The sequence below is a fragment of the Petromyzon marinus genome, chromosome 16 (genome assembly GCF_048934315.1).
Source record: "Petromyzon marinus isolate PM22_M1 ecotype Great Lakes invasive population chromosome 16, UKy_Petmar_22M1.pri1.0, whole genome shotgun sequence".
NCBI classification, from domain to species: domain Eukaryota; kingdom Metazoa; phylum Chordata; class Hyperoartia; order Petromyzontiformes; family Petromyzontidae; genus Petromyzon; species Petromyzon marinus.
In genome coordinates, this window is record NC_133682.1 from 5762835 (window position 1) to 5785761 (window position 22927).

General features: G+C 44.3%; 1 protein-coding gene across 1 annotated transcript; it reads right to left on the reverse strand.

Annotated features, from left to right (window-relative positions):
• Positions 1–22687, reverse strand: SLC30A9 (solute carrier family 30 member 9). The gene is made up of 19 exons (XM_032955427.2): positions 22323–22687; positions 20784–20889; positions 20350–20610; positions 19466–19513; positions 18905–19004; positions 17509–17601; positions 16925–17007; positions 16770–16828; positions 15097–15164; positions 12466–12568; positions 11774–11829; positions 10869–11004; positions 9173–9212; positions 8629–8700; positions 8033–8140; positions 6265–6430; positions 5353–5482; positions 4386–4499; positions 1–3579 (listed from the first exon to the last, which is right to left on the reverse strand). Exons 2-19 carry the CDS (start codon positions 20872–20874, stop codon positions 3535–3537), a joined length of 1773 nt encoding a protein of 590 aa, XP_032811318.1. The 5' UTR covers positions 20875–20889; positions 22323–22687; the 3' UTR covers positions 1–3534.
• Positions 22688–22927: the final 240 nt, after the last annotated feature.

A 22927-nucleotide genomic window follows, 5' to 3' on the forward strand; every position in this document is an offset into this window, starting at 1 on the left:
TTTCTGACCAAGCCAACTGCCAGTGAACAGTTTCTGTCTAATGTGCAAAAAAAACACAACTACAACCAATATTGGTTAAAAACTGGTGATCAAATTTCGAACAATATTTAACTGTGCACATGCCTGGTTTGGTGGGAGTGATGGGGGGGGATTATTCCCCCCCCCCCCCCGTTTAACTTGCTGTGCCGACTCGTTGATTGAATTGGTTGAGTTGCCAATGTGTGATGACTTCAACCGAGTTACATGCACCCTACATCGACTCGTGTCCACAAGCTTATACACAGACACCAGGGGGGGCTAGCAATTCACCTCTCACTGAAATTCTATTCACGATTCGATTAAAAAAGGTTTCTTTTTGTTTCCCTATAAGATTAGAACATTTTTAGCAGGCTCCAATAGTTGCAAATGGTCAAGTCAATCCATGGCATACAATATACGATTGGAAAAATATCGACGCTTACAAATGCGATTAAATGCGTGCATCATGAGCTTAAGAATCGATATTAATCAATAAATAAATGGATGGATGGAGGCATCAATTCACCCTGAACAAAGATCCCCATTAAAGCCTTTACCTGACAGGGCAAGCGTTGCTAAGCAAGCACTTGGTTAGGCAAGAACGAGGAGATGCTGTGGCCAGCGCTGTGCCCGGTCACCTTGTCTCCACAACGGTGATGTTCACACACTGCAACCGATTGCTACCTTGAAGCCATTTGAACCACAGGGAGGCACAGAACCAGGAGAATCAGCTCTGATGTTAGCCACCACATGCTAACACACGTATATAAAGACAAAGCTCCCCCGTATAGCCTGTAACAGACTGTCGGGGCAAGTGCTGTTAGCGAGCAACTATGAAGGCTGGCACGGTACACGAGGGGGTGGGTGGCCAATACCACGCCTGGACACCTTTGTCTCCCCAGCGGCAATGTTTACACACCGCACCAGGTACTCATTTAAGTCGAGTCGACTTATGGAAGGCCCAGAACCGGTTCAAATATTCGTCACTGGTGTTGGCCGTGAGCGGGAATTTAAATTAGGTCGCCGGGTTCACAGCGCAGCGTGCTAACCGCTACACTACCGCTCCCCAAAACGTATATAGACACACAAACCGACACTTTTTTCAAATTTTCTTGCTGTGGTTTTCACACCTGATGATGATTGCTTGTGTTGCAGACGAAACGTCGTGAGAATGTTATTGTTTTATATTTTTATTATTTTATTGTTTCCCTTCTACGTGACTTTACCGAAAGAACCAAGAATATAGACACACACACTCACTTAATTTCGAGATGTTTGAAATGCAAGCAGGGTCTCGTAGTCATAATGCAGTCTGCATGGCACGGCCATGACCTATCCACTGCTGTATTATTATGTGGGAACAATTTGTAAAGAGCAACAATACTAGTTTGTCGACGCAAAAGAATCCCAAACCGAGTCTCGTGGTCACTCTTGCATTCATCTTTGTTATGCGGCAAGGCTTCATTTGCGATCACAGTTACACAGGCAGCTCACCCAGAGAAATCAGGACTGGTGCAGATATTATTTGCGATTTGTCCAGGCTGCCTTGTAAGTTGTGGGTCTTTTTGAGATGCTTGTATCTAAACCCAACATTTGTTTGAGCAGGCAAGCTCCGGATAGATAAGGTTTGACCATCTGCTGATGAGATCTGGAAAGACGAAATCCAGACTTTTCCTGCTGAAACAAATGTCGTTATGAAATTATCCGTCCAGAAAAAAGATACATTGGTTCGTGGAAAAGATTCGAGCCAAGGAATAAGCTTGCGTCGATCAATTACAAAGTCCCGCAAAAGTGCATAACTTAGTAAATCCACTGCTGGATGAGGGCCTCCTCACGCCGTGTGGTTATATGACCATACTTCCAACATGCTTGTCAGTGCGGGTTGGTGAAGGGGTTGGCATAGACGAAAGTAACCATTTGATTTTGCTGTACTGCCATATGCCGTAGAACAATGTTGTCCCGTGGATGCATTCTGGGTGATTGGGCCAGAGGCAACCAGGTTTTATAGCTTTTGTAATTATTTACTTCACTAGCTCCACACACTGGATTTCCAAATTGCTGTTTCAGTCGAAAAAGTTTTACCGATTCAATTAAAATTACCTTTGGGAAATAGCTAACGTCCAGAAAAAAAATAGCTCTTCAGTGAGCCTCCAGAGGGTACAGGAGAAGAGGGACAGATATAAAAGATGCGCTACTTTTAACAGATATTCCACTCAAGCGCCGAGGACAAACGTTTGCACGTCCTTGCCCAGTGTGCGTTTTATTTTTCATAAATTGATGCGTTGCGTATGCTCTGCGCCCACACGAACTATCGGCTGGCCGTGCGTGTCCTCCGCATCGTTAGCGTGAACACGGTCATCTTCAGCCGCGATACATTCCGGTGTGGCGTCTAAGTGAATCTTGCTCCTACAAGCGGCCACCGCTCGCCCTCTAGTGGACAATTCGCAAGAGAAGTGCGGAGCGCTACGTTCGCACCTCTTGAAGCAGCTGCGATCGTAAGCCCTCAACAGCACAGTTGTGGTGCTGATGGCGGTGACGGTTACCACACGAAGAGAAGGGAAAACGAGAAACATTCTGAAATGTTTTAAATAAGGGAATAGTGACACGTTTAAGCAAGAGTACATTACGAAATCCGATTTCACAAGGACTGCCAAGTAGGTCTGTTACGTTTCATCCTCCGTCCCACCTCGCGATTTGAACGTCATGATTTGGGTATGTTTTTTTTTAAAATCCAACATCGCAATGGCTTCCATAATCTTTATTAGTCTGGGAGGCGTCACGTGAATTGGGAACGTACGGCGTACATACGAGTGGTAAATGATGGATCCTCACACGAGGGTAAGAATCGATTTTAATCGATGAATTTGACAATTTGTTACACGCCTACCCGCAAATGGACGAGATGCGATCGCTGCCGAGCACAGCAGCAGTTTGAAATTCTCTGCTCGCGACACGATAACAAGGACCAGGTTTGTACATTCACAAGGGGCGGCATGGAACGCGGGATGATGATTAACGACGTCAGACATTACAGGGAATCTGGCCTGAGCCCTGCAGTCCGCCACGAAACTTTATAACCTGCTCTAAACATCAAGTTGTTATTTTATTTTACTTGCGATATAACATTACGTAGATATTAGTAGCCGGCACAGCAATCGGTGGAACAAAGTTACTACTGCATCAAAAGACATAAAGTGCACTTGACCACAGTCGCTTTAAGTGGAAAGCGAGAGGAGCAAGAGGACGATGCACAAGGACACGAAAAAAAAAAGCTACGAACGTCACTTGAGCGCGTAGACGCGTGCTCGGAGCCAGTCTAGCGATTGTCATGCAGCAGTCGTGGTTTTGAAACGCCTCCGAGAAGGGGGCGGCTTGGTCTGTAGTGACGCCGCGGTGGCCCGACGGTGGCTTTCCTCATATCTGCCGCCGCCCCCACTCAAGTCCACGCCAAGTTGGAGGTTGGCTGGCGGGCCCGGCCGCAAGGGGTGGGACGGCAGGTCGGGTCTGTGGGTGACCTCACAAAATTTCCAGGTCCACGTGACGCACCTCCGGATTTTGTTTCTGAAAAGGGGATTACAGCAAATGCAACCGAATAAATTGCGGCGCGGCTACGTGACCGAGGGGTGAGACGAGCGAGTTACCGTAAGCGGACGACCTTTACGGTCGTCGACGTTGCAACGATGGCACCCGGTGGAAAGCGGTCGCGAGGTGTGGTGTGGTGTGGTATCAACGGCGCGAGCCACAGTGACCCACTGACCCGTGACCGTGACCAGAAGTGTTATTGTATCAAGTCACAGCGTCAATTGTATTTGATATGGAGGCTAGAGGTATTCTTAGAATTCTTTAAATCACAAGTTTGTACCGTTGATGGGTGCTCTGTTTATAAAAAAATGTTGCCGCTGTGAAAACATTTTGCGACTAGTCAGGATTGTTATTGGGGTTCTAGGGGTATGGTAGCTACACAATGTAATGGCTAGATTCATAAAAAGGAAATCGTCTTCCTTGGTTAGACAAAGCCATCCAATGATTCACTTACGCCGTTCATCAGTCACGATTCGATTAATTAATCTCAGTTGCGCAGTTACATTCATTCCATTAGCCGAAATGTAATATTGCCACTTAATTTGCATCGATTATAATCAGTCCTCACAGATGATTCAACGGATGTTATGCAAGAATAACCATCGACATTAATCGATAACCCGATGCATCATTACGTACTTAGTGAGACAAGGAATTTTTTTGGGATACTGCTTCATCCGCAGCTCAGATGTCCTTGGTAGGGCAAACAAAAGTTTCAAAATCTCAGATCCCATTGCTGAGCTGGGCGTGGAAGCTCTTGTTGCACAGACGAGGGATCCCCTTACCTTGAGCTCCTTTTCCAGCCGGTCCACCTCAGCGCCCAGTGTGTCCACGATGTTCTCCCCGTGCTTCAGCATGAACCCCTCCAGGTCCTCAGCCGTCCGCACCATCTGGATCTCCTGGTGGCGCCGAAAGAACGACAGAACGGGATGAGATGTGGCGTGTTTACAACGAGCGACGGATGGCTCACCGTGGCCGGGGAGGGATTTAATTGCCGTGATCGCAATTTGAGGTGGTGATGTGGCTGTGCGGTAGTTCGATTTGCCGCTTGTTGCGGCGCCCACCCTAGTTATAATCGCATTGACCGAAAATGTGTGCTGTCCCGCTTCACACGTCACAAATCTTGTGATGTGATGTGGGAAAATCACTAGACCATGTGTGTTGACATCACGGTCCACATTTGTTTTACTTCTCACAACTTACCACATTTAGTAAACACCACACAGCGATATAGCCATCTACGGTGAAATTACTGCAGACTATATTCATCTGTGAAACGTAGCACCTTTATGATAGCCTTGTGATATAGGAATGGCGCGAATATCAAGAGTAACAATTATTTTGATTTAATATACTATAACCTTTCTTGTAATTACGAGGCACGAAGCAATTCACACAGTTGTGTCCGACAGATATCTTTTCAATATTTAGCGAAACTGGAAAACATAGCAGAGAATATCGTACACCCAGGGGCATTATTGAAGATGGACTGGGACCAAAAGGATTAGTATAATTTAGGAAAACTATCTTTCAAACTGAAATACAACGTACCAATGTGCCTAAAGAAGAACGGTTTTGATCAGTGTATATTACCTGCTATTGCATATGGCTCAGAAACATGGAAAATTCATTTTCATTTTTATGGCAGTGCTGTTGACAAATGTGTTGAGATTTTGTAGCTAAATGTACGTATGAATATGTACGCATATACACATAGATAGATCAAGCAAAGTGCTCCTCGCCCAGCCGTACGTTCAGCATCTGCTCGATGTCCTGCTTCTCCAGGTAAGAGCGTGTCAGCACCCGCCCGTCAAAATCCACCTCCGCCTTGAAGCGCACTTTGTTCATGCCCATGTCAGTGGCCTTCACGTCGTGGATGGCCCTGGCGAGACACAGCACCGGAGACTAAAACCAGAGAGCAGCGAGGGATGTGGGGGATGTGGGGGACGTGGGGCGGCAGCCGGAACGACGCGTCTATTAGTCAACTAAAAGATTGTAATTGACCACTCAATGTTGTGGTTGATTCACTTGGGTCTCCTTTATAATGCTAGGGATGTTTGGGCAATTCCATGAAAGGATTGTACTGTCTGTACGAGGCAGGAAACTGGAGTGAAGGGCTAAAACTTGCACATGTAACGGGTAGGAGCGACCTCCTGTTAAGCAGAGGTTGACTACGTATGGTTCGAAAGAAGTTCAACATACATATACATACAACAGGCCCTGGTTGAAGACGGTTATAATGCGCCCATTATCATAGGATATGATTATTAATGTATACGCATTATTGGGCACAATTAGAGGTGGGCTATTCGATTAAGTAACCAATTACTCTACCGATTACCGTTTCAACCACTCACATTTGTTCGCAAGTGTGCCAGTGTACGTGAGGTGATGGGCAGGGCTTGGTGACGTCATCGGCATCGTGAGCCGCGTTGCGCCTGGGGCGGCTTGTCGGGTGGTCTCCCACATTCGAGAGGCAGAATGTGGGGGAGGGTCGCTATCTTCAAAGGGCCCAGAGTAATCGATAATATAAAAAAAGTTTATTAAAAATTAGCAATCAATCCATGGACTCGATCGATCGTTCGAGTTCTATAAACGCAACGCTCGGCGAACAGCACCCGGTCTGCTCCGCTCTGCACTTCCTCCCACACTGCCTCAACTCACCTGACCATGGGGTCGTTCTCCAGGAACTCTGTGATGCGCCTGAGCTGATCGGTCTGGATGGACCGGCCCAGCAGCACCTCGGTGTTAGTGTAGATGAGGAAGGCGGACACGATGCCCAGCAGCGTGCCCACGCCCAGCGAGCCCACGCTGTCGTACAGCGGGTTCCCTGCGCGACATGCCACTCGCTCGTCACGCGGTGTCACGTCATCCTTGTTTCGTTGTTTAACCAGGTGAGCACCCAAAGAGACCAAGCAGTGACCGGGGGAATTCGTGGCCAAGTCGGGGGGCAATGATTGCTATGTATATAATCGCAATGTATGTATGTTGAACTTCTTTTGCATTGTACGTAGCCAACCGTGCTAATCGGAGGTGTGGGGGAAGGACAACATTGAGTAATCTGCGGTGTGATTTTCAAATTTGCATCCTGATACCGGCACATGATACCAGAACTGTGCTAGACATCTCCCAAGGTCAACTGATCCTTAAAGGTGCACCTGGTGCAGTGTGTTCATATCAGCACTGGGGGGAAAAAAAAGCGGCCGAGAGTGGTTATGACCACACCACCTCCTTGTGCGCAGTCCTGGCCTTCGTAAATGCTCACTAAAAGCACTTGCCCTATTAGTCAGTTAAAGGCTATGAAGGGGAGCTTCGTATTTGTGTGCGAGTGTGTGTATATCTGTATGTACAGATTATTTTTAATAGTGCTTGCCTGACAAAGGGGGAAGCCCTAAAGGTTAAGTGTATGCATTCATGTAGAGAACGTAATGATGGATGGTGGCCATCCACAAACCTCTAACGTGATTAGCCAAATTTATGGGAAGGGCCTGCCCTTTAATATCTGTTATGCATAGCGCATAGCCATAATTAGGCCTGTAAACATTCATCCAAACCGTCTGCCCATCCTGGGGATGCAATTACTTGTCTCAACTCTGCATCACAATTCACAAACTCATTGTTTATTCTTTTTTGTACAGGCCCCCCACTCTACGAGTTTAAATATAACATTTGCATATGATATGCATTCATTGAAACATTACACGTGTGAAATGTAAGAATCAATATCGATCAACGAATTTATTAATTATTACAGACTTACCCACAATCCACTCTCAACCCAGGGTCAGATTACTCGTAATTATTCGAACACCTTGGGGTGAACATTATATCATGCTGCACTATAACTCCCCTACCCCTGCAGGGCCAGAATACTATACAAGGTTAGGGATAAAGTCAGGGGAATCTGTCGAAGATATCTTACACCCTTGTTCAAATTGGCTGTTATCTATATTGGGGTGCACGTATAATCAGCTAACCAAAAATGCTTCTGGAGGGGGGGGGGGGGTCAATCAATCAATCAGAACTTTATGGGGTGTGTAGAGTTCACATATTTTTTTGTATCCTGGGGTCAGAATTAAACTAAACAATTTTTATTTTTACAGATAAGGCACACTGAGCTAAATAGCTCTTTTTCAGAAGCGACCTGGCCACAAATAATAGCTCCAACAAAGTGGCTTATCATGTGCAAATTTAGAGCAGCTAAAGACTCTAAACGCACCTTGATTCTAAATGTGGTGGGGAAAAAATTGGAGGAGCCAGAGAAAATTCCACACGACCACAGCGAGAACATGCAGCTCCAAATATACAAGCGTAAGGGTCAGGATCGAACCTACAACCTCCAGTATAATCACGCGGGGGAGTTAACATCTCGCCACCGTGGCGGCCTGAATGTTACGGGGGTCATAATACTTTCTCACATAGTGGGGCTCACCGGTCAGCGACGTGATGCCCATGCATCCGGCGGCGATCACCACCCCGAGCACGGCGGCCGAGTCCTCCAGCAGCACCACGTTGGTGCTGGGGTCCCGACTCCGGAGAACTGAGCGGCGGCACCGGGGCACAAGAGGCAAAAGCCAGGGCCCGCAGTCTGGCACCGAGTTCCGAAACCAACCGAGCGTCCGAACACACACAGAAACAACCCCCCCCCCCCCCACCAGCCCCCAACTCATGATGGACTAAGAGAAAGTACTATGATGAAGGGCTCCGGCCCCAACCTCTGAGGACATCCTGTGGCTTGTTGGTGCTGCCCTGGCTGCCCACCCCCCCCGTCTCTCTCGGGTTTGTCCTCGTTTGTGGTGAACTCCCCGGTTGCTTAATTCCGGGTTGTGCCGTGGTGTTGCTCTCTCCTCTCTCCCTATCCTGGAGCCCTACCCCAAACCCCCAATACTCACATTATTGCGTGGTTGTTATTTCTGGAAAGCGTCTTCAGATGCGAGTGCATTAAAAGTATATATATATACACATATATGTATATATAATTGCTTGTATTTCTTGGCAATAACATAATACACAACTCAAATAATGTACCGTAATCGAAGAAGGTCATTCCTTTTGCTCGGGCGCCTTTCTTTATTTCATTGATGGCGACGAGAAGGGTGGCTGTGAAAGCAGAGATGCATTCATAGATGCGCTAAGTCACAACTAATATATCTAATGCATATTGAACACTGCAAAAAAGTCACTGGTGTAAATTGTAATGATATTCTAGAGAGCTAGTAAGGTGACATTTGGCACAAATACAGTTGGGTGCATAATTATAACTGTAAAGAAAAAAACAATGTTTAGAATTTAGGGTCTGAAAGTTTAGTCATGAGGCTAATTCGTTTTATTGATATGATAGGTCACAGCCTGACGTTTTTAATTGCTTTAAGTCTAATGCTAAACATTTAAAAAGATTATGCCCATATGGTGAACCAAGGTATTCACCTTCTTGAGAGTGTGAAGCCCATGAAAAGTGCACTAAGCCCACTTGCAAATAGGTCGACTGTATCGGTTACTCATATGAAACATATATTCTGTATATACATGCAAATAAAGAAATGTGATGCGCTGGAATAATAAGGGAAATTACCTCCTTCAGAAATGAGCGAGCCTCCAAGAATGCAGAAAGCCTGGAATTTCCGACATTACATAATGAAAATTTTCAACAATGTAACCAAGAATGAGAATAAAATAATAAATTGATAAAATAAAATAACACAATAATATTCTCACGACGTTTCGGCCACAACACAAGCGGCCTTCATCAGGTGAAGGGGGCGAGACTGTCTGGTAGGACAGCGCTGGAGTGAGCTTTTAAGCCGTGATCTGAACGTGGCTCTCTCACTCCAGCGCTGTCCTACCAGACAGTCTCGCCCCCTTCACCTGATGAAGGCTGCTTGTGTTGTGGCCGAAACGTCGTGAGAATATTATTGTGTTATTTTATTTTATCAATTTATTATTTTATTCTCATTCTACGTGACTTTACCGAAAGAACCAAAGAAGATGAATCATTGCAGTCACGAAAGCTTTAAATCGAAATTTAATGTAACCAAGAATTTGATATCACTACCATATTTTTATGCACACATTCTTGTGATAGCCACCAATTCAACAGAGCTTACGTTGTAAATGCGGTCATGTAAGAGGATTGCCACCGCTGACACGGAGCGAATGAGATCAGTTCACGTGCAGTAGTCAGACCCACAGGGGTATGACCGGACCATGAGAGACGGTGACTGCATGGGGAGGATTTTATTTATTAGTGGATTGAGAGTGGCTGATGATGATGAAAATGCACACAGCCTTGTGACAGCTACCATCTCAAAGGCGCGAAGATTGTGGACCTTTTAAAATGTAGGTGGTATAAGAATAATAGGACAACTGTAAACTGTGTTCATTCTTTTTGGAAATCACCGGTACTCTATAGCCATCGCTTTCTGCTGTCGCCAATGGTGCATTCACGTGTTGAATGTCGACTACATTAATAACTATCAAAACACTGTTCACCATGGAGATCCATGGCATTTTCATAGAAGACTCATGGCAATTTCTTGAGGCGCATAAGCCTTTCATTTCAGAGGCGAGAAGTTTCAACTGCAGCAAGGGGATCGTCATCAACGTTCATCTGAAATTCCCCACCATAACCATCAGTTTGAAATTACAATGGACCGTATCCTTTAAAGAATGTGGCCATATATAATGCATCTCACATTTAAAGGCCTTTTAAGGTAGACCACTGAAAAAAGAGAAAATAACACTCCTGCAACTAAAACATTGAAAAGATTGCACAATGCAATTGTGACTTGATATTAGCTGTGCCTCCACACTATGCAGAAACGTCACGCATCAGGCAGTCTCAGTTTAGGTCCTGTACTGTCGAGTGTTTACTTAAGCATTGGGCTGAGCCTTCCAGAAAGTGCACATGATGATCATGATCGGTGGTTTTCAGTGCTGTTCTTTGTTAACTTTTACATTTGGAAACATGCATATAAAAAAAACAATACAAATAACATTACCAGTTATAAACGGACTAATTTAATCTTCATGACCATAATGGGGTTTTGTCAAGAAAATGGATGTACCTTGGCACTCCTCCCCTGCATTAGCTTGGTATTGTGAGGACAGACTGTATATCCACACAAAATCTCAAGACAGCAGCTTAGTGCTCCGATCTGAGCCATCCGGCCACTTCTTGAGGCCGGAAGTTTAATCTGCATTTGCAGCTTGCCCTTCCTCTAAGTCCATCGAGAGAGAGAGAGATAGATAGAAAGAGAGGCAGTACTGACCCACAGCAGCGATTGGATGGCGTGTGGGTGAAGCAGCCCCATGACCCCGTGGTACCAGGACAGCCCGGCGCCCATCATGAAGATGCCCACGCCGCTGATGAGCGATGCGATGTAGCGCATGTTGCTGAAGCCGTACCTGCGGGAAAAGCGGCGGACGGTATTGCTAGGCGAATACAGCAAAAAAAAAACTCTCGAAGCTGGACTCGAGTAAGCCAGAATTTGTTGCAAGCCAGGAGGCTGTATACATAAGGAAAATAAAGCAAAAAAAACCGTCCAAACGGAACACTGTTGGCGTGCCAAATAACTTGCTCGTCGTAAGCAATGGTGTATTGTGATAAATTGTATATAATTTGTTTATTATTTTTAAACTAAAGTAAACTTTTTAGGCAAGGAGGCCCACTGATTTATATAAGTTACGAATAGTCTTGCTGGAATTAGGAATAAGCCAGAAATGCTATACAAAGCAAGTAAATTAATAACTAACTTCTGATCACAACACAATTCACATGCTTATTAAGTTGTGTGTGGTCAGATATAGCAGTCAGTATTAGTTGAAACTATTTGGTTGTAAAAAAATTGTACATATAATTTATGCGGGTTCCGTTTATGCGATTTCGCCTTTATGCGGCGAACCTATTTCTACCCAAAATCTGCTTTATGCGGATTGAATTCACTCATGCGGTTATGCGGTCAGACTTATGGACAACATTGTGTGTGTACTGTATGTACTACTCGGCAGGCGGTGCATTGTGGCTTGGGTGACTGTGGCCTACGATGCTACGCGATTTCGCTTTGTGTGCCCCCTTTTTTTTTTAAAGCATCTACTGCATAAAGCGAGTGAAACCCTGTTGTTAGACTGGAAGAGGCTGAACGGGAAGGGACAGAGTACACATTGGTCTACTCACGGATGATTCGGATCAGGATTTTTGACCGAGTGATAGATTCCCAGCGCGAGAATGGCCTGAAAATCACAACGCACGTACAACATTCGCACGTCAGTGCTGCAAAGAAATATAACTAATCTACATAAAGCGCATGTCAAGACTCGGAGCTTTCATGCGTAAAAAAAATATTCATTCGAGTCAATTTTATATGCTACCAAGTGAAATTATTGAATGAAGAGATTAATGATAATTTTAATGGTTGTTAATAAATCATAATTCCTCGGCATGCTAGTCTCCCATAACTACTCGTACAATTATGCGATAACTTCTCACTTAGGCATGCAACAATTCTGCAATTAAAACCCATTTTTTATAACAATAATTAGTTTTAAGAAACATTTATTGACACCTTACACAAGTTATATGCACAATTTGTTCAAACAAAACCCTTCAGGCTAAATGGCAGGAGCAAGACAGAACAAGGGACACAATAATAGAGACAGTTCAAACGGGACAAAAAATACTAGACCTCTGATTGAACTGTTGCGACGTTTCCATCCGGTCGCGCAGGGTGTTGCGTAACATACGGCCGTCGCACCTTCCTGGAGGCCCCGGTTTCTACGGTCTCGTCATTAGCTCGTTCGACAGACAGAAGCGGATGGTACCCAACTAAGCTGGGCCGGGAAGAGTGGCTCACCTGATTAGAGGCTCACCTGGTTGGCAGTGTCGGAAAGCGAGTGGATGGCTTCGGAAAACATGCTGCTTGAGCCCGTGTGCAGCCAGGCCAGCAGCTTGAAAACGAAGTTCAGCCCATTTCTGGAAGTGCAGAGATTTACCAGCGAGCGAGTGCGGATGCATACGTCTGGCGCAGTGGTTCGTGAACTACACTACGAACCCGGCGAACCAAGTACGATTTCCGCTCACGGTTAACACGAGTGATATCTGAAACGGTCCTGCGCTTCCCCCAGGTCGACTCGGCCTCATGAGTACCTGGAACAATGTTTAAACATTTCCACCAATCCCCCTCATGTGCCGTGCTGGCGTTCATAGGTGCTCACTAACAGAATTTGCCTCAAAAGTTTGTGTATGCTACACGGGTTTTTTTGCCTTTGTTTCGTGTACGTACAGTGAGGGAAAAAAGTATTTGATCCCCTGCTGATTTTGTACGTTTGCCCACTGACAAAGAAATGATCAGTCTATAATTTTAATGGTAGGTTTATTTGAACAGTGAGAGACAGTATAACAACAAAAACATCCAGAAAAACGCATGTCAAAAATGTTATAAATTGATTTGCATTTTCATGAGGGAAATAAGTATTTGACCCCCTCTCAATCAGAAAGATTTCTGGCTCCCAGGTATCTTTTATACAGGTAACGAGCTGAGATTAGGAGCACACTCTTAAAGGGAGTGCTCCTAATCTCAGCTTGTTACCTGTATAAAAGACACCTGTCCACAGAAGCAATCAATCCGATTCCAAACTCTCCACCATGGCCAAGACCAAAGAGCTCTCCAAGGATGTCAGGGGCAAGATTGTAGACCTACACAAGGCTGGAATGGGCTACAAGACCATTACCAAGCAGCTTGGTGAGAAGGTGACAACAGTTGGTGCGATTATTCGCAAATGGAAGAAACACAAAAGAACTGTCAATCTCCCTCGGCCTAGGGCTCCATGCAAGATCTCACCTCGTGGAATTGCAATGATAACGGTGAGGAATCAGCCCAGAACTATACGGGAGGATCTTGTCAATGATCTCAAGGCAGCTGGGACCATAGTCACCAAGAAAACAATTGGTAACACACTATGCCGTGAAGGACTGAAATCCTGCAGCGCCCGCAAGGTCCCCCTGCTCAAGAAAGCACATATACATGCCCGTCTGAAGTTTGCCAATGAACATCTGAATGATTCAGAGGACAACTGGGTGAAAGTGTTGTGGTCAGATGAGACCAAAATGGAGCTCTTTGGCATCAACTCAACTCGCCGTGTTTGGAGCAGGAGGAATGCTGCCTATGACCCCAAGAACACCATCCCCACCGTCAAACATGGAGGGGGAAACATTATGCGTTGGGGGTGTTTTTCTGCTAAGAGGACAGGACAACTTCACCGCATCAAAGGGACGATGGAAGGGGCCATGTACCGTCAAATATTGGGTGAGAACCTCCTTCCCTCAGCCAGGGCATTGAAAATGGGTCGTGGATGGGTATTCCAGCATGACAATGACCCAAAACACACGGCTAAGGCAACAAAGGAGTGGCTCAAGAAGAAGCACATTAAGGTCCTGGAGTGGCCTAGCCAGTCTCCAGACCTTAATCCCATAGAAAATCTGTGGAGGGAGCTGAAGGTTCGAGTTGCCAAACGTCAGCCTGGAAACCTTAATGACTTGGAGAAGATCTGCAAAGAGGAGTGGGACAAAATCCCTCCTGAGATGTGTGCAAACCTGGTGGCCAACTACAAGAAACGTCTGACCTCTGTGATTGCCAAAAGGATTTTGCCATCAAGTACTAAGTCATGTTTTGCAGAGGGGTCAAATACTTATTTCCCTCATTAAAATGCAAATCAATTTATAACATTTTTGACATGCGTTTTTCTGGATTTTGTTGTTATTCTGTCTCTCACTGTTCAAATAAACCGACCATTAAAATTATAGACTGATCATTTCTTTGTCAGTGGGCAAACGTACAAAATCAGCAGGGGATCAAATACTTTTTTCCCTCACTGTACGAGTGCTTTCCAATGAGCAGCGGTTCATTCAGTGTGGTACAGTTACAGCAAATTAGGGCCCAATTCTGTTTTTTTTCTTCCTGCGCTCGCTACACTTCGGTATCAATGAGAGCAGGGTGTGCATTCAATGCAACCATTTTAGAGCACAGCAAGTCCTCGCTTATCGCGTGTTCACAAAATGCGTTTTCGCGATAACGAGGTTCCTCCATTTGGGAACACTTTCCTCACAACGCAAAACGCGCCCGGTATAACACGGAACGCGCACTGTTATAATGCAGTCTCCGAGTGGTTGACGACAAACTACTTTCTTGAGCTGCGCAGATAAGCGGTAGTATACAGTACACAGAATGATACCGTAACGTGGTGACGTACCCTCAGTTATTTGTCCCGCCATCTCACTGCGTCCATGCGTCCATCGTATCTCGGCAATCTTTATCATCACATTATTTACGGAGTAATTGTCGGTTCACGCGTTTATCGCTTAACGTGGCACATTTCAGAAACTACACGTTAAAACGAGGACTATCTGTAAAGTAGAATATATATCAAAAAGTGACCACAAATTAACTTGGTGAATACGTCTGGGTGCACCTCGTGTTGTTCCGTAACGTCGTGTGACCTTACATGCAGATGGCAACCATGACCACCTTCCCAGGCCCTTTCATGAAGGCGCCCGTCGTGCTTGCTTTGGGCTGCCAACACAAAACCGTAGAAGCAATTATAGCGATTAAAAAAAACCAGGAAAATAATCAAGTACGGATTCTGTAACACTTGGCAACACACGTTTGTCCATGCAAGTATTTAAACCACGATGATAATAATCACATTTATTTGTCCAGCGCCATAGTTCATAGGCAATGTCACAAGGCCGACGCCTGTGGCAATACTCGAGTGGAGAGGCGCCGGTAACTTTTGCTCCAAGTTCCAGAGGATGCGCAAAAACAATGATTTAAAATATTTGTTGAGATAGGATGGGATGGAATGTCATCTGCCAGAGCGTTCCAGACCGATGGACAGGCGACTCGAAATGCTCTACCGGCCATTGTGCGGTTCTGGTCGGCGGAATCACGAGCAAGGATTTTATGGCTGATTGCAGACGGCTGATCGACAATAACCCGAGCGCTTGCGCCAGGCGCACAGGAAGTTGTATGTCCATAGGACGCAAATAGACAATAGGGTTTGGACAGCCGATCTGCCAGGGGAGCGTGCGAGCATCCCTTTGAACAATTCGGACGATTTTATAGGTGAATCGCTAATAAGATCACTGCATCGTGCGCTTTCAAATGTTCTTCTGCGGCCATTTGGAACGCTCTTCCTTCGGATATTTGGAAGCCACTGGAGCTATGCACTTTAAATCAAGATAAAAAACTAATTTCTTGAAAAGTTTTTTTGTGTTGAGTGGTCTGTCCTTCCCCCGCACCTCCGATTAGCACGGTTGGCTACGTACGGTGCGAAAGAAGTCCAACATACATAGATAATATCATTGCAACTTTATACTCAAGTTAAATATTATGTTTACGAGTTGTTATACACACAGCACCTCTAATAGATGGACAGATGTAATGCATTAATGCTTTCAACCTTAATGGAAAGCATTAACAGTGTACAGGGTGACTTTGTGTAACTAACACTTTGAACGGGTGGATTCTTTGGCCCAGAACATAAGCACTGACAACAAGGCGAAGGTACTGCAAGCCTAGTGGCATGCTTATAAGAGCATAATTGACATTCAATCAAAAATAAACATCCACAATTCAATTACAACTCAACAAATTAGATTTTCCAAAACAACAATTAGGCATGCTTAAATGTTTACATTTATATATTAAAAAAATCAAGGTTCAACCCTAGACCTGGCCTCATTACTTAACCTTACAATTGTAAAGGCAGAAATTAAATTACTGGTAGCATGCAATGAAGTCAAAACTGTTAGATTTGGCTCAAGTTTGGGATACTAACGCTCGGATGTTTTGCGAGTGGTCAAAGATGTAGAGAAAACTTATTTAATGCAATGCCATATGGTAATTTTGCACTCCCATTTTTCACAATTTGGATAGATGAGAGGTTAATACTTCATATGCAGGTCTTTTAAAGTTATTTTTATGGTTCCATAAACATTTGATTTAAGATGTCTTTATTGACGACAGGCTGAAAAACGACTTGATCCAATACAAGGCTGGTGTAATATCGACTTAAATAATAAATGGTAGTGGTCAGACCACGGTGCAATAAATAATACATGCGCGAACGCGCTATTCATTACGACGGACAACGGGGTTCCGAGAAAAAACATTTACCTTTGTTTCGCCAAAAAATTCCTTATATTCCTTCAGGAGCTTGTGGGTCCTGAAAACATCTGTAAATACAGCAGGCATTTATTAGATTTAATATTTAAAGTTGCGGTCGTGAATAAAGGATGAGTTAAGGGATGGGTGGGTGACCGGCCACACACTTTCTTTGTATTCTTCCTCGATCACCATTCGACGCCGCCTCTCCCGTGCCAGAGCGTCCAAGCTGCCCCACACATCCAGCGCCCTGCCACACACACACACACAAGCACCAACAAGTGCACACCGTTAAACAAAGACGAACAAAGGCTACCCCGTGTAGCGTCAACAGGCTATTAGGGCAAGTGCTGTTCGCGAGCACCTATGAAGGCGAGCATGGCACTCGAGGGGATGGGTGGCCAGCTCCACGCCAGGCAACCTTTGTCTCCCGAGTGGCTATGTCTCCACACCGCACAAGGTACTCATTTGAGGCTGTCGACCTCGGGGAGGCCCAGGATCGGTTCAGATAATCGTCACTATTGTTGGCCGTGGGAATCGAACTCGGGCGGCCGGATTCATTGTGCAGCACGCGAACTGTTGCATTACCGCGCCCCACGTTGTTAAACATTCACAAAGGCACCAATAGCCACCCTTGATTAACCCAGCTTAATCAAGGGTGGCTGCCCAGTTTTGAACAAACAATATCAGCAGTGTCGGCTACTGCTCAAGACACCTGAGCCACCCAGCCAGCTTCATGAGAAGTGCTTACTTTGCTTCTATGTCCGACCGCAGGAACACGGTGAAGGCTTCCGAGTCATCATGAGGACTTCTCCTGCGAATCCTCCGCAGTTTTTCCAGGTCACTGCAGACGACAATGCCAGTCACCTACAACTCCCACAGCATTTTACTTACCGTATATTTATAAAGTAGCAGCTCTTACACTAATGTTCGTGTAAATGTCATAAGGTCATGGAGTAGTACCCATCAAACAAACATGTTGTGAGTCGCAGGGTTTAATGTCAGCGGGGTTTGCGACCCAAAAAAATATATTTACATACCCGGCACACAACATACAGTATTCCAGTGGCTATTACTCTGGCTACCAGTCATGTCCCTGCTTCGGTTTACCAGCAACACAACATATTCAGTGAGAAATTAAGCTCTAGAAAGTGCCATATATGTATAATAAAGAGCCTGCCCATGCCTGTGCCGGTTGTAGGGATTATATGACCATACTTCACCATGCTGGTCAGTGCGGGGAGTACAGATGTGGAAGCATAAAAGTACAGTACATCAATAGATGTTGCTGCACTGCCCTGATTGTCCATCTAGGCACAATCCAGGTTCAAGCCTGCTTAGCTTCCAATATCTGAGATTTGGCCGATGTTGCACGTCACAATATTTAAGAAACACAATTACAGAAAATTAATTGTTTCAATTTATGTTTTAAAATACAATGATAAGTGGTATATCAGCCAAGGAGTTACATAAGTACATGTGATGCGACATCATTGTGATTAAAGAGCTGGAAAGGAAACAAATGAAATGCTACAATCTTGAATATACAAAAGGTATTCTTTCAGTCATTATGAAATTAATTTTACCCAATTTGAAAAGCTCATAAACAAATTAGAAATTTTCTATTCTGTATTATAATTTTTTTACATAAATGCCAAAGGTGAAAAATTCGAAAGATTTTTTTTATTATTATCAAATATTTAATGTCATAGTCCAGGGTGAATACACACATTTGTTGTGTAATGTTTGTCTTTAATGTGCTGTGTAGTATTATACTTCCATAAAGAGAAAAAGTGCATTGTGGCATTTTGACATTGACTCCACCTACTGAAGTTGTTATTTTGAATCAAACTATTTCACTCATCAGCTTACCAGCACAGCTGCACAGTATTTTTTTAAGAGTAAGCCTTATGCATACAACAATCAGTTTCTCTTCGCTTCTAAACGAGCATGTTTCAGTACCTGCTATTCAGACAGAATTCTGCCAGAATTCTGTCTGAATAGCAGTTTGTGACAGAATTCTGCAAACTATTTAACTCATCAGCTTACCAGCACAGCTGCACAACAAGTTTTTCGTTTTTTACGAGTAAGCCTTATTTGTACATCAATCAGTTGCTCTTTGATTCTAAACGAGCAGGTTTCAGTACCTGCTATTCAGACAGAATTCGTTCATGGCCCGCACGGCCGTGATGAAGTTGTTTTGGGTGTAGCGGGTTCCATACTCCCGCTTTTTGAGCACAGGTTTCACTGAGGGTAAATATGGTAAACCATGGCACACAGTGTAAAAAGCAACATGGCAAACACAACCAAGTTTTAAAGGCGTACATGACTTCAATCACAGTCAGCTGAAGCACCCTCACTCGACTTCCGAGCTAACTTAACCTGACGACGCGCAAAGCAGTATGAGCGAAACGCTACAAGCTGTTAAATATTGCCGTGAAAAATCTTAAACCACCGGTGAGAAGCTGCATTGGTCAGAATTTGATCAAGACATCGGCAAGTATACAAAATATCTTTGTAAACGTGACAATCTTTGTCAAATGGTGAATGGTTCATGACAAAAATGTTGGCCTAAAACTACCATTTGGCCACACCCAAAAACACATGGATCATTGTATTGGCTACGAAAAAAACCTACATTTTTAGATTACACTGAAACCAAAGAGATTCGTGAAATGTGAAACTGAAAGTTTTAAAAACAGACATACCTCGAATCTGTATCTGTTCCGGTGCAAATGAGGCCAGAACTGTGTTTGCTGAAAAATAATGCAACGTTGTCACAAACATTTCATGTAGGACACAATTAGCCTATGTTGTTTTCGTTGCAAATGTAATAGATGATAATTTTCACAATGCAGTGAAACACAATACAAAAGATAAATGTGTATTGTGATGAACAATGATGTGAACTGACAATGCGAAATACAAATCTAGATTCTGACTTTTAGATATTGGACAGCTTTGGAAAACAAGTCAATTCCAGTTCTTACAAGGGTCCATTATTTCAGGCAAAGTGTGGCACATATTTAGCATGGCTCTTAAAGAAAATTATACTCCATTTTGACATTAGCTAATCAAATGCCTTTAATAGCTACCCTATTTATGTTCAACGTTTTATTTCATTTGTGTTATTGTAATGCACCTGTAAATCGTATTTATACAGTATTTCCATTGCTGGAATTTAATTGCATTTTTCTCATTCCATTTTGCCTTAATGTCATGTTCATGTTTATGTTTAGAACTTGTTACTGGTTTATTGTATTAATTGAAGTTAATACATTTTGTTTCATTTTCATTTCCATTTTCCTCTGTAGTTCATTTGATTTAGTTTGTGTTCTATGACGTAACTATTTTTACCTAAAGCCTTCTTGAAAAAAAGTACTTGCAAACTTAATTGGCTTTTTACCAGCTTAAATAACGAATATCTGACTGCACTATGAACCTGGTGACCTGGGTTACATTTCCAGCATATGCTAACATGAAGGGCAATTGATATCTATATGAGCAAATAATTTCAGGGATGTACCTTAACCTTTACCCAAACAAATAATATCTATCATCTGTCTTTCCAATTGCACTCCCAGCTCGTTACCATTCAGCGGCCTGGTCGTGGCAGCTTGAGTTGCCGAGTCTGGTGGTGACGTGGCTTCTTTCCTGATGGTCGCTCCAGCTTCCGTAGTCGCACCATTTTTAGCGGTCTCCTTGGTGCCTCCACCCTCCTTGTCGGTGCCGCCTTGACTGATGTTACCGCTGCTGTAGAACCGAGTGACGGCTCCGGAACGGGCACACCCCAGGCAGTGCACCAGCGGTTGCAGGGCAGACCGCTGCCCACCAATGCAAACCCCAACAAAGTCTGACGACCACGGAAACACAAAGCAACAAAAGTGGCCGAGAGCAACTGTTTACCGCTTACATATTCACCAATCATCAGCTGATGAGAAAACAAAACATATACATCATTCGAGGTAAACCGAGATCAAAACAGCTGACAGGTGAACAGTTATTGTCGGCAAAATTTCCACATACCGTAAGAAGTTCTTTTTAGTTGCGTTTGATGACAAACAGCGAACACTTTACGGATGAACTTTAGCTGTCTCCTTGAGATTCCTTGCAACATGTTTTCCAAGGTCACCTGCAGAATGTAAAGAATATCAATCAGTTGTTTATCCAGGAAGGGCTTTGATCAACTCTTTTTAAGACGTGTCTTGTGTTGGTATTTTGGCCAATGTATTTTCCTGTTTGTCACATGGCAACCCAGCAGATTTGGCAGTTTCACAAATCTCTTCCTAATCCACAAACCCTTTGCTCTTAAATACGATTACGAATGAACGTGCTGAAACGTGTGTCCATTTAAACCAGACATGTTAGCCTAATAGGATGAGCACATAGTATCAGATGAACAAGCATCAGACCAGATGTTTTGAACAGGAATTTGCCCCATGCTTCGCCGTGTCCTGTAATTGTTATGTAACACGAATTCTACACGCGTTCACATTTGAACTCACACGTTACATTTAAGTCGATTGTCACACGCGTTAGCGGTTAACACACAGACAGAAACAAGACCACAGCTGTTTATAAACAATTATGAGCAGCGTTTTAAGCAGACAGCCGTGACAATGCATCCTAAACGCATTCATTCGAAACAATACTGGTGGCGTATGAATTCATATCCATTACAGTACTGTATATTGATTTCCCAACATTGTTTTTAATTAAATAAAACAGATTGAAACGTCACTTGCTCTACAGAGAAATGTATATTGATGGAGGCTTTAGGATAAGCTATAAAAACAACAATAATAACAATGATTCACAACGTTAAGTGTTCTTCCGATAAGCCTAAAAGCCAACAACACCAATGATTAACACAAAGACCCCTTGAGATCAACTACACAGTACAGTACTGCCAAAGCAGCAACAGCCACTATAATCACTATAACTGGTAAATGTTTTGGCGATTAACAAAAAGAAAAACAATGATATAACTGTTCTTGCAATTAATTATAATGATGATCAATACCGGCGAATATATTCTCGACTGCAACGGCAACGTTAATTCCAACTATTAAGGCACCGTAGCTAAGTGTTTTTGAGATTAACTAAATAACAAAAAAAACTAGAATAAACATTGATAGGCGTTATCGACGTAATTATAACGACCACAATAACACCTCCGATTAGCACAGTTGGCTACGTACGGTGCGAAAGAAGTTCAACGCGCATACAATTCAAACTATGAGCATAACAAGCAAACGCATTTATCATACGAGTACGCGTCCTCGATATGACATGAGGGCAAATATAAAACCTTAACAATGAGGCGATTGTGGAAACGGGTACAGTAGTGTATTATGATTAACACAGTTAAAGTGTCCTTGACATAAACTATACAAACAACAATCTCAATACGGTCACGTTTAAAACATTCAGTTCATGCGCGGAGATTTGGACGATAGCAGCACTGAACCGTGAGGAACGTGGGAAGGCATCCATCCAGCAGTGGAGAGACAATGTCTAGGGCTGGCGGTGATTACGATAACAAGCAAAACATTCTACGCGTACCAAGTCACGCGAAGCGGCTTCAACAGTAGGCCGCGGATGAGCCCCCGCTCTGTCCTGGTCGCCTCTACCGGAATCGGAACACCTCGGCCGGGCGGCCGCCTGGTGGACACGGCCCACTACCCCCGGGGAACCGGTCTCGGGGGAAGACGTAGCCGGCCTCTCGGAACGAGTTTCCCTGCGCGGTCCAGGCGGAGCGAGCCGACTTCGGGGGGCTTTGATGGAGCGTTTAGATGAGAATCGCGGCGACGCAGCAGCAGCGGCAGCGGTAGCGGCTGCGTTCGCGATATCGCTGTGCAGGAAACACGCGAGGCCGGGGGTTGAGCGAGCAATCGACTCCCTCTGGCGCGAAACTCAACGAGAATCGATGCGATCGACGGTTGCTGAACGGTCGATTGGTCAGCCTGACTGCAATAATTTTGTCTCTTCATTTATACATTGACCGGCGTGGTGAAGTATGGTCAAACAACAACAATAACAACAACAATAACCGTTACCCGCAAGGCGTGGGGGAGGCCTTCAATCCAGCAGTGGATTGGCCATGGCTGATGTTGATGATGATCCGTGTAACGATTCCATTTACCCTGAGATTTGAGGAATCGGTGCAA

Bases quoted from the DNA above. Each gene is read 5' to 3' on its own strand.
- SLC30A9 (XM_032955427.2), bottom strand. From the start codon at position 20,874: ATGTTGCAAGGAATCTCAAGGAGACAGCTAAAGTTCATCCGTAAAGTG. The intron at 8,701-9,172 runs GTAATTTCCCTT...CTGCTTTCACAG, and splicing joins CTCGCTCATTTCTGAAGGAG to CCACCCTTCTCGTCGCCATC. The intron at 4,500-5,352 runs GTACGGCTGGGC...CGGCGCCACCAG, and splicing joins ACATCGAGCAGATGCTGAAC to GAGATCCAGATGGTGCGGAC.